The sequence below is a fragment of the Rhincodon typus genome, chromosome 15 (assembly GCF_021869965.1).
Source record: "Rhincodon typus isolate 14 chromosome 15, sRhiTyp1.1, whole genome shotgun sequence".
Lineage (NCBI taxonomy): Eukaryota > Metazoa > Chordata > Chondrichthyes > Orectolobiformes > Rhincodontidae > Rhincodon > Rhincodon typus.
In genome coordinates this window covers 83,475-98,731 of record NC_063346.1, presented here as the reverse complement: position 1 = coordinate 98,731, position 15,257 = coordinate 83,475, and the positions used below count along the sequence as shown (strand labels likewise).

At 43.6% G+C, this 15,257-nt stretch overlaps 2 protein-coding genes across 4 annotated transcripts in view; both read right to left on the bottom strand.

Moving 5' to 3' along the window:
• Positions 1-703, bottom strand: part of zgc:56622 (uncharacterized protein LOC326033 homolog) — an 81,563-nt gene extending 80,860 nt beyond the window's left edge. For all 3 annotated transcript variants that reach the window (XR_007263813.1, XM_048605972.1, XM_048605973.1), the window contains exon 1: positions 543-703. Coding sequence is in view for 2 of the 3 variants with exons in the window: in XM_048605972.1 (XP_048461929.1) it covers positions 543-617 (75 nt within the window). In the remaining variant the exon portion in view is untranslated. The remainder of the gene's footprint in view (positions 1-542) is intronic.
• Positions 704-12,329: 11,626 nt separating this feature from the next.
• tat (tyrosine aminotransferase) overlaps positions 12,330-15,257 on the bottom strand; it is a 56,992-nt gene continuing 54,064 nt past the window's right edge. Inside the window, exon 12 of the mRNA XM_048605927.1 lies at positions 12,330-12,461. Within this exon, the coding sequence (XP_048461884.1) occupies positions 12,330-12,461 (132 nt within the window). The remainder of the gene's footprint in view (positions 12,462-15,257) is intronic.

Genomic DNA, 15,257 nt, shown 5'->3' with positions numbered 1-15,257 from the left:
TTGCTAACACCTCCTCCTTATGAACCTCAATCCCGTCTAGTCTAATAAACTGTATCTCAGTATTCTCCTCGGCAACATCGTCGAGAAGAAGGGTCTAGGTCCAAAACGTCAGCTTTCCTGCTCCTCTGATGCTGCTTGGCCTGCTCTGTTCATCCAGCTCCACACCGTGTTATCTCTAATGTACTGGCATCCCACGGCAGTTGGTGGAATTTTAATTCAATAAAATATCTGGAATTAAGAATCTAATGATGACCGTGAATCCATCGTCAATTGTTGGGGGAAAAACCCATCCTTCCCTTTAGGGAAGGAAATTGCCGTCCTTACTTGGTCTGGCCTACATATGACTCCAGACACTGGGCAATTAGGGATGGGCAATAAATGCTGCCGATCCAGCGAGACCCTTAGCCCGTGAATGAATAAAAATACCCCCGCCCCCCTCAGCAGGTAATGGAGACAGAGCATAGGCTAACTAGGGGAGGGTACAGTCCACCCTTATCTCTCTCCGCCTCCTGGGTCTGGGACCTCCAAAGCATCGCAATTACCTTCCAAGTGCCGAGGCCTAGAAGCGGCATCCGAGCACCGCCATTGAGCAACCGACTAGTGGAAGACACCGCCATTTCCCCTCGGACACATTCCTCCTCCTGACCGAGGCCCAAGATCAGGGCAGGACGCAGGCCCCAAACCCCGCCCCCAAACCATGGATGCTGCACAGCCCGCCCATTGGGACAGGGCCCGCCCACAAACCACGGGGAAAGGCCCCACCCACTTTGGAGACTGGCCCCGCCCACCTCACGCTTGGGGATTGGCCCCGCCTCCACCATAAAACAGGTCCCGCCCTCAGTCACTGGGCCCTGCCCCCTGTAGCTAGGCTCCGCCCCATACAGATGACACCGCCCCCTGTAACGCGGCCTTCTTAAAGTAGGCCCCACCTCCTTGAGTCATCTCTTCCCCCCCCAAACTTCCGGACAGGCCCCACCTCCCAGAAACAAGACACACCCTCTGTAGGCAGGCCCCGCCCCTCTGAGACCCATTCCCTGTAGACAGACCCTGCCACCCTGGAGAGAAGATGTGGTGGTGCCAGTGTTGGACTGGGATGGACAATGTCACACTTTACACATCACACACATTATAGTCCAACAGGTTTATGTGAAGACACAAGGTTTCAGAGTCTCGCTCCTTCTTGAGGTGTCAGTGAGACAGATGGCATCAGACACAGAATTTATAAGCAAGAGATCAAAGGGTCATAGAACTGATGCGAATGTATTGAACAAACCTAAGATGGCTGTTAAATCTTTAATCACTTAAAAAGGATTAATATGCAGATCCCAGAATTTCTTTCAAATCACTACCCAAGATAACTAAAGGGTTAAAAATCGAAAGAACTGCAGATGCTGTAAATCAGGAACAAAAACAAAGTTGCTGGAAAAGCTCAGCAGGTCTGGCAGCATCTGTGAAGGAGAAAACAGAGTTAACGTTTGAGGTCCAGTGACCCATCCTCAGAACTCAGGAAGGGTCACCAGACCCAAAACATTAACTCTGTTCATTCCTTCACAGATGCTGCCAGACCTGCTGAGTTTTTCCAGCAACCTTGTCATAACTAAAGGGTTTATCCGTATACCAGAGGTGACATCTCATGTCCGACAATGCATTTTAGGTGTGAGGCCTTGTTTAGAAACTGGCTGCATATTAACTTGGAGTCAGACTGGTTTTTATTTACCGGTATTGATAAAACCTTTAGTTACCTCGGGCACTGACTTGAATGAAATTCTGGGATTTGCATATTAATCCTTTTTAAGTGATTAAAGATTTAACAGCCATCTTAGGTTTGTTCAATACATTCGCATCAGTTCTATGACCCTTTGATCGTTTGCTTTTCAATTCTGTGTCTGATGCCACCTCTCTCACTGACACCTCAAGAAGGAGCGAGACTCTGAAATCTTGCGTCTTCAAATAAACCTGTTGGACTATAACCTGGTGTCATGTGATTTTTTGACCCCAGAGACAGACCCAGCCCCCTTCAATATAAACTCGCACCCCCCAATATATCCCATCCCCTAGAGAAAAGCTCCACAATGGGAACATGCCCTGCCTAGAGGCAGGAACAAAAGCAGATTTGCTGGAAAAGCTCAGCAGGTCTGGCAGCATCTGTGAAGGAAAAAACAGAGTTAACGTTTCGGGTCTGGTGACCCTTCCTCAGAACTGGGGCCTAGAGACAGGCCCCACTCTAATAGATGGTGTACACTAAGGTGAAATAACCCACTGGGCCATTTGCCCATCTGATCAAGGTCCCATTGTACTCAGAGATAACTTACTTGGCTGTCCACTACACCATCAATTTTGGTGTCATCTGCAAATGTACTAACCATACCTCCTCTCTTCACATCCAAATCATTGATATAAATGACAAAAAGCAGTGGACTCATATCTTGGATCACAGAGTGTATCCAAACGGTTCTTTTGGATTTGGTGAAATGTGGTTAAGAGAAAATTCAACAATAGAAATTTGCTTAACTATAAACATTTATTAAGTAGTAATAAAATACGGAAAAGAAAAGAAAAAAGCTGAAATATGAATGTTTTTTAAGTCATAAAAAAGATGGAAAAGGAAGGAAAAGAAAAAATAAGACACATGCCCTTCTGCCCGTTGGGAACTCCTCGATCGATGGCTATCTGGAGGCTTAGGTTTGTTTGTAGCACTGTTCATGATCCCAGTCTGAGGTGAAGTTCAACGACTTGGAATGAAACTCTCCCTCTTATACAGTGTAGCAAACAGCAAACACAGAAAAAAACAACTTGATTGTGCCGTCTTTGGCACGTACAGGAATGTTCATAGGTCTCATTCAAGGTCATGCAGCTGTCGAATATCATCAACAATTTTAACCCTTCAGCCCATCCTATACAATCCACTCTGATGATATTTGACAAAGCATGTTACAACTGAAGACGCAGACACAAATCAGTGACAGCTGCACGAGAACGTATAATAAAAGAATGTAACCTACATTAGAAGATTAGAATTACAATGAAAATAACCTTCACCAATTTGGAAGAAGGATGCTTATATGAGGTTTAGGAAACAAGGATCAGAAAAGGCTCGAGAAGGATGCAAGTTAGCCAGCAAGGAGCTGAAGAAAAGGCTTAGGAGAGCTATAAAGGGGGCATGAGAAAACCTTGGCAGACAGGATTAAGTAAAACTCTAAGGCTTTTTACACGTACGTGAAGAATAAGAGAATGACCAGAGTAAGGGTAGGGCCGATCAAGGATTGTAAAGGGAATTTGTGCATGGAACCTAAAGAGATGGGACAGGTCCTTAATGAATACATTTCTTCGATATTCACAACTGAGAAGGACCTAGTTGTAGAGGAGGACAGTGTGAAACAGGCTGGTAGGATAGAGGAGGTCGATGTTAGTGAGGATGATGTACTAGGAATTTTGAGGAACTTGAAGACAGGTAAGTCCCCTGGGCCTGATGGGATTTATCCAAGGATTCTATGGGAAGCGAGGGAAGAGATCGCAGGGCCTTTGGTGATGATCTTTTCGTCCTCACTGTCCGCGGGTATAGTGCCGGAAGATTGGAGAGTGGCAAACGTCATTCCCTTGTTCAAAAAAGGGAATAGAGATAACCCCGGAAATTACAGGCCAGTTAGTCTTACGTCAGTGGTGGGCAAATTATTGGAAAGGACTCTGCGAGACAGGATTTATGATCACTTGGAAAGGCACAGTTTGATTCGTGATAGTCAGCATGGATTTGTGAAGGGTAGATCATGCCTCACAAACCTTATTGAATTCTTTAAAGAGGTGACCAAACACGTGGATGAAGGTAGAGCAGTGGATGTGGTATACATGGATTTAAGTAAGGCGTTTGATAAGGTTCCCCATGGTAGGCTCATGCAGAAGGTAAGGAGGCATGGGACAGGGAGAAATGTGGTAGATTGGATTCAGAATTGTTGACCCTTAGAAGATAAAGGTTGGTAGTGGACGGAAAATATTCAACATGGTGCTCAATTAAGAGTGGTGTACCACACTGATCTCTTCTGGGTCCTCTACTATTTGTGATTTCTGTAAATGATTGGAAGTAGGAGTGGAAGGGTGGATTAGTAAGTTTGTGAACGATACGAAGGTGGGTCAAGTTGTAGATAGTGCGGAGGGCTGTTCTAAGTTACAAAGGGACATTGATAGAATGCAGAGCTGGGCTGAGAAGTGGCAGATGGAGTTTAACCCTGAAACGTGTGAGTTGATTCATCTTGGAAGGACAAACTTGAAAGCAGGATACAGGGTTAACGGAAAGATTCTTGGCAGTGTGGAGGAGTAGAGGGATCTTGGGGTTCACGTCCACAGTGCTGCCACCCAGGTGGATAGAGTTGTTAAGAAGGCGTATGGTGTGTTAGCTTTCATGAATAGAGGGATTGAGTTCAAGAGCCGTGAAGTTATGCTCCAGCTATATAAAAGCCTGGTTCGGCCACATCTGGAGTATTGTGTCCAGTTCTGGTCGCCTCATTACAGGAAAGATGTGGAAGTGTTAGAAAAGGTGCAGAGGAGATTTACCAGGATGTTGCCTGGAATGGAGGGAAGGTCTTATGAGGAAAGGTTGAGAGAACTAGGGCTTTTCTCTTTAGAATGACGAAAGATGAGAGGTGACTTGATAGAGGTGTACAAAATGATCAGAGGTATAGATAGCAAGGTGTAGAGCTGGATGAACACAGCAGGCCATGTGACATCAGAGGAGCAGGAAAGCTGATGTTTGGGCCTAGACCCTTCTTCTGAAAATGATTTGATTCCACGTGTTTGGTTTTTCTGAAGAAGGGTCTAGGCCCAAAACGTCAGCTTTCCTGCTCCTCTGATTCTGCTTGGCCTGCTGTGTTCATCCAGCTCTACACCTTGTTATCTCAGATTCTCCAGCATCTGCAGTTCCTACTATCTCAGAGGTATAGATAGAGTCGACAGCCAGAGACTTTTTCCTCAGGTGGTGGTAGCTATTACGAGGGGGCATAGTTTTAAAGTGAGTGGAGGTAGATATAGGGGAGACGTCAGAGGTAGGTTATTTACTCAGAGAGTGATCGGAGCGTGGAACGCATTGCCGGAGAGGGTAGTGGAGTCGGCCTCATTAGGGGCATTTAAACGGCTATTAGATAGGCATATGGATGATAGTATAAGGTAGGGGTGGAGGTTAGATAGACTTACTTTTAGGGTAAAAGTTTGTCACAACATCGTGGGCCGAAGGGCCTGTACTGTGCTGTACTGTTCTATGTTCTATTTCAATAATACATTAGGATGTATCACCAACTTAACGATTGCAGTGGCCTTTCGGGACCAACCCTTAAATATATATCCCACCCTGATGCATTGTCAAGCCTGTGATTGAACCAGCAAGTCGTGCCACTTGTCTGTCTGCCTCCGATGGGATCAAAATTGAGAGGGGCTCACGGAGGATTAGCGTTTTCATGCTTACACTAATATCAGTAATATTCTTAACTGCAACAGTGTCAGATACATACATGCAACGTAATCTATTCTGCTCCCGTCCTGGTGTCAAGGATCCCATTCCCACTGAAGTCCCTCAAAACCTGTAAGAGGGAGAGAGGGAAAAAAAAGTGCCAGATTAGGTGACTGTTAGTCAATTTCTTTCTGTTCTGGTGTTTGGATCATTCTGTGCGCATTAATTTTAATTACTGCTACCACTGGGTACGTGACTAGGGTCTCGTGTTAATTGTACTACCTCTTGTGGCAATATAGTCTTGTTTTGACCATGTCATCATTTAGTCATGGACTACACCAAAGGCATTTTTACAGTCTGTGTAGATGTTAACTCTTTGTCCTTTTCATAGATGGAGGGCCCAGTAGCTGCTTTTAATTCAGTGCTTTTAGTTTGCTACCTGGATGAAGTAACATCCTTCTATCCTCTCTCCTGCCTAAAGTTCCTCTTTCAAATTAACCATGGCCCACCCTGTCTGGGCCTCACCATCATAGTACTTCTTCGCCCCATCTACAAACATGCATTTCACATCTGGTCCCTCTGATGGCCTTTCCTTAACTCGGCCCTGTCTCCCTTCTTCCCGCTTCATGTGGGGAATACAATCATGTGTGTCTCCTTCCTGATTCACATAGCTTGCTGGGTTCTTTCTATTGTCATCAACCACTTCCATGTGCTTCTCTCCTGGAAACAGGGCAGCTTCCCAATTGGCTCCCTCACTGTCCATAATGCCTCTCAGTTTGCCAGCTTCTAATAACTGGACTATACTATGTGGGGAATGTAATATCAATGTCTCCAGTTGTGTCAAGAGGGAGGGTGTTGTTAGTACCCTGGTAGCACGTTGGATGGCTTGAACACGAGTGTTGTCTCATCATGACTGGATTCATTTTGTCTGAGTAGTATCCCATAGGCTGGAGTTTGTCTTTGTGTCTGTTTAGCATTACTGCAGATTGATTGCCATTGCTTTCACTGCAAAAGAGGTGAAAGGAATTTTTCAGGTCAGGGAGTCCTAGCACTGGTGCGGAGGCCAGTGTCTGATTTTGACGAAGGCCAACTCTTGCTTCGGGCCCCATTTCATTTTCTCTGAGCTGGCTCATCCCTGCTTTCGTAAGGTCTTGTAGGGGTCCAGCTAGTTCCCGCAATAGTTAAATCGTCCTAAGACTTGTCTTATCCCTTTAACAGTAACTGTTTTTCTCTTCATTTCCAATAATGGCACCTGACTGAGGCAATCAGAATATCGTCTACATTTTTTCAGTTAATCCATTTACATTACTTGCTCTAAAATTCAGTATATTCCAGACTCAGGTTCCTTAATTTATGGTTTTTTTTTATCCAGGTCCCTACTCACAGATCGCCTCACCCAATAACAGTAAAATAATATCATACATGGACTCAAAATTTCTCCAGCTCTCTTCATCTGTGTCTGACTTAAGGATACTTCTTCAATATGTTTCCCTCCTTGCTGATTTTATGATGATTTTATCATTGAGTGGTAACTATCTCCATATGCAGGTACCCCCTTTGAGCTACAATATACATGGGATCAAACAATACAGCTCGAATGTTCATCAGGCTTTACCTTCAACTTATGCTTCCTGCCTTTTATTTTCCCTGGGGGTTCCCTTACCACAGACTCCTACACCACCTGAGCCTTAGCTCAGCTATTTTTCACATACACTAACTGTCCTAACACATACAATTTCACCTACTGCTTTAAACACTGGAATACATGCTTCATACAAACACTCAAGATGGGATAATCTGTATGTCATCTGTTGGGCCTTTTTATTCAGTCCACTATTACTCCTCCCAATGTGCATATTCTTTCATTTCTGCAACATTTTGACATAATAGCCAATCACACTTTTTATTTTGATCAGAATTCTTTTTACATTCCTTTCATTGATACTACTTTCATTGTTTTAAAGTGAGTTTCAAGGATTTTGTGTCTTACCATTTAAATTATGTTTTAGTGCTTTTCCAAGCCACACTAATCCTTTCATCAAGTAGGTGTACATATCTGAGACCTGTTCTTCAGTGCATGCTTTTTTACTGTCTCATGTTTGTAACCGCCGAGGTAACATTCACTTTTGCACATTTACATCAGTTCCCCAAGGCCGTGTTATGGATTCTTGACTCCCATATGATCTTATCAAATGATCTATGAGGTTTTACATCTCTCCATGTATGGTCCCCATGCTTCAGGTTGTGGTTTGATCCCCAATTCAGTCTCTCTTAAAAAGAAAGACAAGGACACAAACATCATGAAGAGAAAGGTATCAGTTTGGTGCTCTCTAACCTTCCATTGTACTAAAATGCATTTTAACCTCATTTGCCATTTCAACCCATTATTCTATTTTTTTTGTTGTCTTCTGCGCCCATAATTACTTCATCCCATCTAATTTTGCAGTTCAACTATTACCACCATATCTATTTCCAGAGATCTATAGAGATTTGTAGTCCATGGAACATAATCATATAATACTTTATTGATTGTTTGCTTGATTTATTGTCACATGTGCCAAAGTACAGTGAAAAGCTTTGTTTATGAGCAGTACAGGCAGATCATTGTAGGCAAGGATGTACAAATCAAAAAGACATAGACCGAGGAGTACAAGTTATATTTCATAGGGCGTGCGCTAGGTGAGATCAATGTCAGCAAGATCAGCATTATTTGAGACTAGAGAGTCTATTCATCAGTCTAATAATGGCTGGGAAGGAGCTGTGCCTGAACCTGCTCATGCATGTGTTTAAGCTTCTGTATCTTCTGCCTGATGTAAGGGGTTGTAAGAGATCATTACTGTGGTGTGATGGGTTTTTTATGATGTTGGCCACCTTTCTGCAGTAGGGATCTGTGTAAATAGAGTCCATGGATGGAAGGTTGGCTTCCGTGATGGTCTGGGCTGTGCACACCACCATCTGTAATTTCTTGTGGTCCTGGGCAGAGCAGTTACTGTACCAGGCTGTTATGTACCCAGACAGTATGCTTTCAATGGCGCATCTGTAGAAGTTGGTGAGGGACCTTATGGACATACCAAATTTCCTGAGCTGCCTGAGGAAAAAGAGGTGTTTTTGTGCCTTCTTGACTGCCGCATCCATGTGAGAATTCCAGGACAAGTTGTCGGTTGTCGTCACTCCAAGGAATTTGATGCTCTCAACCTCAGTTCCATTGATATAGAGGGGAATGTGTTCACCTCCTTTCTTTCTGAAGTCAATGATCAGTTCTTTAGTTTTGCCGACGTTGAGAGAGAGGTTATTCTCATTGCACACATTTCTGTTTGATTCAGGTACAACATACTTTGTTTGTTCTTTCTCTAAAATCACCCACATTTTTTTTAAAGTTACTTGATGACTCATTCTAGATATTTGATATATCTCTATGTTAATTTGTCCAATTTCAATATTCTGTTTACTTCCTTAAAGTCACTAACCATTTTCATGCATTGAAACTACTGAGACTCTGTGCATGCACATAGAATCATTTTAAATTCTAAGATTTTAGAGTAGATTTGTAGCTCGGGTTGTGGATGTTGTGGTGGGTTGGCTCGCCGAGCTGGTTCATCGTTCCACAGACGTTTCATTACCCTTCTGGGTAACATCACCAGTGCAGCCTCCAATGAAGCGCTGGTGTGTTTTCCCACCTGTTATTTAAACTCTGGTGTCCGTTGAGCTGGATTACCTCACTTCTGGTTTTCCTTCACAGTGGAGTATAGAAGAGGTCTAGCTCTATGTGTTTATTGATGACTTTCTTAGTGGAGTACCAGGTTTCCAGGAATTCCCATGCTTGTTTCTGCTTTGCCTGTCCCAGGATCCTGGTGTTGGCCCAATTGAATTGGTGGTTCTCCTTATCCATGTGGATGGAGATAAGTGAGTATTAGTCATGTCTTTTTGTTGCCAATTGATATTCACGTGCCCTTGTGGTTAATTTCCTTCCTGTTTGTCCAATGTAGTGTTTGTCACAGGCTTTGCAGGGAATCTTGTATATAACATTGGTCCTGTCTATAGTGGGTAGTGGATTTGTAGCACACAAACCCACATCAACCCTACGCCAACTGCTCACCCGAAAGCACTACCCACTATAGACAGGACCAATGTCATATACAAGATTCCCTGCAAAGACTGCGACAAACACTACATTGGGCAAACAGGAATGACCCAAACCCAGAGCCTGTTGCTTTCCATCATGGAGTACGGAAGGTCTCCGGAGCATCAGGTTGCTCTTCCCTTCTGTTAAACATTTCTCAGAATCCCACCCTTGACGTTAAAAGTGTCTTGGATCACAGTGTGCATCCAGGAGTTTTTTTAAAATTCGGTTAAAAGTAGTTAAGAAAAGACTCAACAACAGCAATTTGCTTAAATATAAATGTTTAGTAATAACAAAAAAAGGAAGAAAAGGAAAAACTGAAATATGAACATTTATTAGGTAATATAAAAAGATGAAAAAGGAAGGAAAAGCAACAATAAGCCTCGCCCTTCTGCCCATCAGGTACCCATTGATCAATGGTTGGTCTGGAGCATTAGGTTTGTTCGTGGCACTGTTCACAGTCCTGGTCTGAGGTGAAGTCCAATGACTTGGAATAACACTCTCTGCAGTTTACAGCGTAACAAACAGCAAGTGCAGAAAAACAACCTGATTGTTCCATTTTCAGGGCGTAAAGGAATGTTCGCAGGACTCATTCAAGGTCATGCAGCTGTCGACAATATCAACATCCATCCTATACAATCCAGCCCATCCTATACAATCCAGTATCGATCCTCACAGCACACCTCTGGTCACAGACATCTAGTCTGAAAAGTAACCGTCCACCACCACCCTCTCTCCTAATTTAAAGCCAAATGGCTAGCACTCCCTGGATTCCATGTGCTCGAACCTTGCTAACCAGTCTACCATGTGGAACTTTGTCGAACAGCTTATTGAAGTCCACATAAACAATATCCACCATTCTGCCTTCATCACTCTTCTTTGTCACTTCTTCAAAAAACTCAATCAAGTCAGTGAGACATGATTTCCACACGCAAAGACATGTTGACTATTCTTAATCAGTCCTTGTCTTTCCAAATACATGTAAATCCTGTCCCTCAGAATCCGATCCAACAACTTACCCACCACTGATTTCAGGCCCACCAGTCTACAGTTCACCTGCACATCTGCTAATGTGGTATACTGTATCTGCTGTTCCCTTTGTGGCCTCCTCTACATCGGGGAAACCAAGCGGAGACTTGGGGACCGCTTTGTGGAACCTACGCTCAGTTGGCAACAAACAACTACACCTCCCAGTCGCGAACCATTTCAACTACCCCTCCCACTCATTGGACGACATGTCCATCCTGGGCCTCCTGCATTGCCACAATGATGCCACCCGAAAGCTGCAGGAACAGCATCTCATATTTCACTTGGGAACCCTGCAGCCCAATAGTATCAATGTGGACTTCACAAGCTTCAAAATCTCCCCTCCCCTGATCGCATCCCAAAACCAGCCCAGCTCGTCCCCGCCTCCCTAACCATTCTTCCCACCTCAAGCCCCATCCCCATCTCCTACCCACTAACCTCATCCCGCCTCCTTGACCTATCTGTCCTCCCTGGACCGACCTATCCCCTCCCTAACTTCCCACCTACATTCACCTTTACTGGGTCCAACCCCTCCTCTTTGACCAGTCTGTCTCCTCTCCACCTATCTTCTCCTTCATCCATCTTCTATCCACCTCCCTCTCTCTCCCTATTTATTTCAGAATCCCCTTCCCCTCCCCCATTTCTGAAGAAGCGTCTCGACCCGAAATGTCAGCTTTCCTGCTCCTCTGACGCTGCTTGGCCTGCTGTGTTCATCCAGCTCTACACCTTGTTAACTACAGTTCTCTGGCTTTTCCTTACCACCATTCTTAAATAATGACACTGCATTAGCCACGCTCCAGTCCTCCGGCATCTTACCTGTGGCTATCGATGATATGGATATCTCCGCGAGGGGCCCAGCAATCACTTCCCAAGCTTTCCACAAAGTCCTGGGGTACACCTGATCAGGTCCCAGGGATTTGCTCTAAAAGGAACATAATGACTCTGAAACCTCATTATCACACTTTTGAAAGTCTCCTGTTCAGAAACCTGGTCTCTCCTTTCTATCAAACAGTGTCTGAAAATCAGGCAGTTTTAACTTTGTGATGACATCAGCAATAGCGGGGCTTTATTTCCAGTGTGCTGCCCAGTGAGTCATCCTAAATTCAAGGGCTGCTGGATAGATTCTCTCTTGTTGGAGAGTGCAATGAGACAAAGTGATGGATGAGGGAGTGCACTTGAACACAGTGAAAAGTTCGAGTGCATGAGGCAGAATGATAGAGGAGAGATTGCAGTGAGACTGAATGATGGGGACAGAGTGCAGTTAGACAGGGTATCAGGGGAGAGAGTGCAGTGAGGCAAAGTGACAGTATGCAGAGCAGTTGGTGTAAGAGAGTGAACTTAGACAGGACTATGATGGTTGAGAGAGCTCAACTAGACATTTTTCAGACTGGAGGTCTGCTCCAGCAGTGTTCCACAGAGACTGGTGCTGGATCTGCTTTTGTTTGTCTTTTATATGATTGTCTTTTATAAATGATTTAGATGAGAATATAGAAGGCATGGTTAGAAAGTTTGTAGATGACACCAAAATTGATAGTATAGTGACAGTGAAGAAGGTTATCTAAGATAACAAAGAGATCTTGATTGATTGGGGTCAATGCACTGAAAAGTAGCAGATGGAGCTTAATTTGGATAAATGTGAGGTATTGTACTTTGATAAAACAAGCAAGGGCAGGACTTATACAATTAAAAGTAGGGGCTTGGGTAATGCTACAGAACAGAGGTCCGATATATAATTCTTTGAAGTTCGCGTCACATGGAGGTGTTTAGTACGCTCGCCTTCATTGCTCGGACCTTTGAATGTGAGAGTTGGGAAGTCATGATGAGGTAGTACAGGATGTTGGAGAGGCCTCTTCTGAAGTACTGTGTCCAATTTTGATCACCCTGTTAGAAGAAAGATATCAAGCTGGAGAAGGTTCAGAAAGATTTACCAGGATGTTGCTGGGAATGGGAGGTTTGAATTATAGGGAGATGCTGTATAGGTTGAGATTTTTTTTCACTGGAACGTAAGAGGTTGAGGGGTGACCTTATAGAGGTTTATAAAATCATGAGGGATATAGATAAGGTGAATGGAAGGTGTCTTTTCCATAGGATGGGGCATTTCAAGACTAGGGGACATATTTTAAGATGAGAGGAAAAAGATATAAAATGGGCATGAGGGGCAAATTTTTTTACACAGACAGTAGTTCATATGTGAAATGAACTTCCAGAGGAAGTGGTGGATGTGGGAACAGTTACAATGGTTAAAATATATTTAGATTAGTACATCAATAGGAAAGGTTTGGAGGGATGTGTACCGAGTGCAGGTAGGTGGGACTAGTTTATGGGGGAGTTGATGGCCTAGTGGTAATATCACTGGACTGTTAATCCAGAGACCCAGATAACATCCTGGGGACCCAGGTTTGAATCCTGCCATGGCAGATGGTGGAATTTGAATTCAATAAATATCTGGAATTAAGAGTCTAACGATGACCTTGTAACCATTGTTGATTGTCGGAAAAACCAATCTGGTTCACTAATGTCCTTTGGGAAGGAATCTGCTATCCTTACTGGGTCCACCCTACATGTGACTCCAGACTCACAGCAATGTGGTTGACTCATAACTGCCCTATGGGCAATTAGGGATGTGCAATAAATGCTGCCTAGCCAGCAACGCCCCTCATCCTGTGAATAAACAAAAAAAGTTTGGGATTTTGGTTGACATGGACTGGTTGGACTGAAGGGTCTGTTTCTGTGCTTTATGACTCTACGTATAGAGAACGACAGAATGAGAATTAGGCATACACTGTGTTACAAAGCAGGCAATCTGGTGACAACTATCGTTGCCCTTTTTTTATAGCACAGAGCATGTTGGACCTTGTAAGGTGGAAATGGTGTATTTACTTTTGCTGTACATAGTCTGGTTTGATCAGTACTGTTGCTGACTCAGATTGATCAGGCTCTCAGTTTGTTCAGTGTAAATTGTTTTGGAGTTAATGACCACCTAAACTATCCTTGACTTTGATGACAGCAGTCATTTCAGAAATATCAATCATTAATCTCTAGTTTAAGAGCTGTTTTATGCAAAGACAATGACTCATAATCTAGATTAATTTCTAGGGTCACAGGACTCCCCTTAGAGATTGGCACATATTGGAATAAATTTGCGACAAATTACAGAGAGGAGGAGGCAATGTCCTTGTGGCATTATCACTGGACTGTCAATCCAGAAACCCAGGTAATGTTCTGGGGACTCAAGACTGAATCCCACCATGGCAGATGGTGGAATTTGAATTCAATAAAAAATTTGAAATGAAGAGTATAATGATGGCCATGAGTCCATTGTCAATTGTTGGAAAAACCCATCTGGTTCACTTATGTCTTTTAGGGAAGGAAATTAACATCCGTACCTGGTCTGGTCTATATGTCACTCCAGGCCCACAGCAATGTGGTTGACTTTTAATTGACCTCCGAGATATTAGGAATGGGCAATAAATGCTGGCCTAGCCAGAGACAACCAGATCCATGACATGGGGAGAATGTGCAAATTCCACACAGTCGCCTGAGGGTGGAATCGAACCCAGGTCCCTGGTGCTATGAGACAGCAGTCTTAACTACTGAGCCATCATGCCTATCATTTTCCACAACTGTTTTAAAATGAATACAGTTATGGTTAGTTGATCCAAAGTGCTCTCTCACTAACACCTCAGTCACTTGCCCTGCCTTATTTCCCCAGAGGAGGTTGAGTTTTGCCCCTTCTTTAGTAGGGCCACCTACATGTTGATTGAGAAAGTTTTCTTGAACGCACTTAACAAATTCCTCCCCATCCAAGTCCTTTACATTATGGCAGTCTAGTCTATGTATGGAAAGTTAAAATCCCATACTATTACAACCCCATTATTCTTACAGTTAACTTAATTTCCCACTGTTAGGGGACCTACAGTACAAGACCATCATGGTGATCACCCACTTCTTATTTGTCAGCTCTACCCATATAGCTTCACTGGATAATCCCTCAGGAATATCCTTTCTAAGTGCTGCCGTGATGCTTCACCTAATCAAAAATGCCTTTCCTCCTCTTCTCTTGACTCCTCTTCTAACCTTCCTAAAGCATCTGAACCCTGGATCATTGAGCTGCCAGTCCTGTTCCTCTCTCACACATGTTTCTGTAATAGCTGTGATATCCTCATCCTATGTTCCCATCCATGCCCTGAATTCATCTGCCTTACCTGTCAGGCCTCTTGCATTGAAATAAATGCAGTTTAATTCATCAGTCTTCCCTCATTTCTGCCGTGCTCTTGCCTGCCTTGTCTATTTAACTTGGTCTCTTTAACTTCTATACCAGCCTCATCCTTCAGTTTTGTCTCACTACTGGTTCGGGTCCCAGCCCATCCTAGACTTCAAGTGAAAAACCCCTTCAAGTGAAAACAAACCAAGTTTGTCCAATCTCTCCTCATACCTAAAATCCTCCAAACCAGGCAACATCCTAATAAATTGTTTCTGTACCCTCTCCAAAACCTCCATATCCTTCTGGTAATATAGGAATCAGAACTGTACACAATATTCCAAATGTGGACTCACTAATATTCCTTACAGCTACAACATGATTTGCCAATTTTTATACTCTATGTCCCAACTGATGAAAACAAGCATACCATATGTCTTGGAGATAGTAGGAACTGCAGATGCTGGAGAATCCGA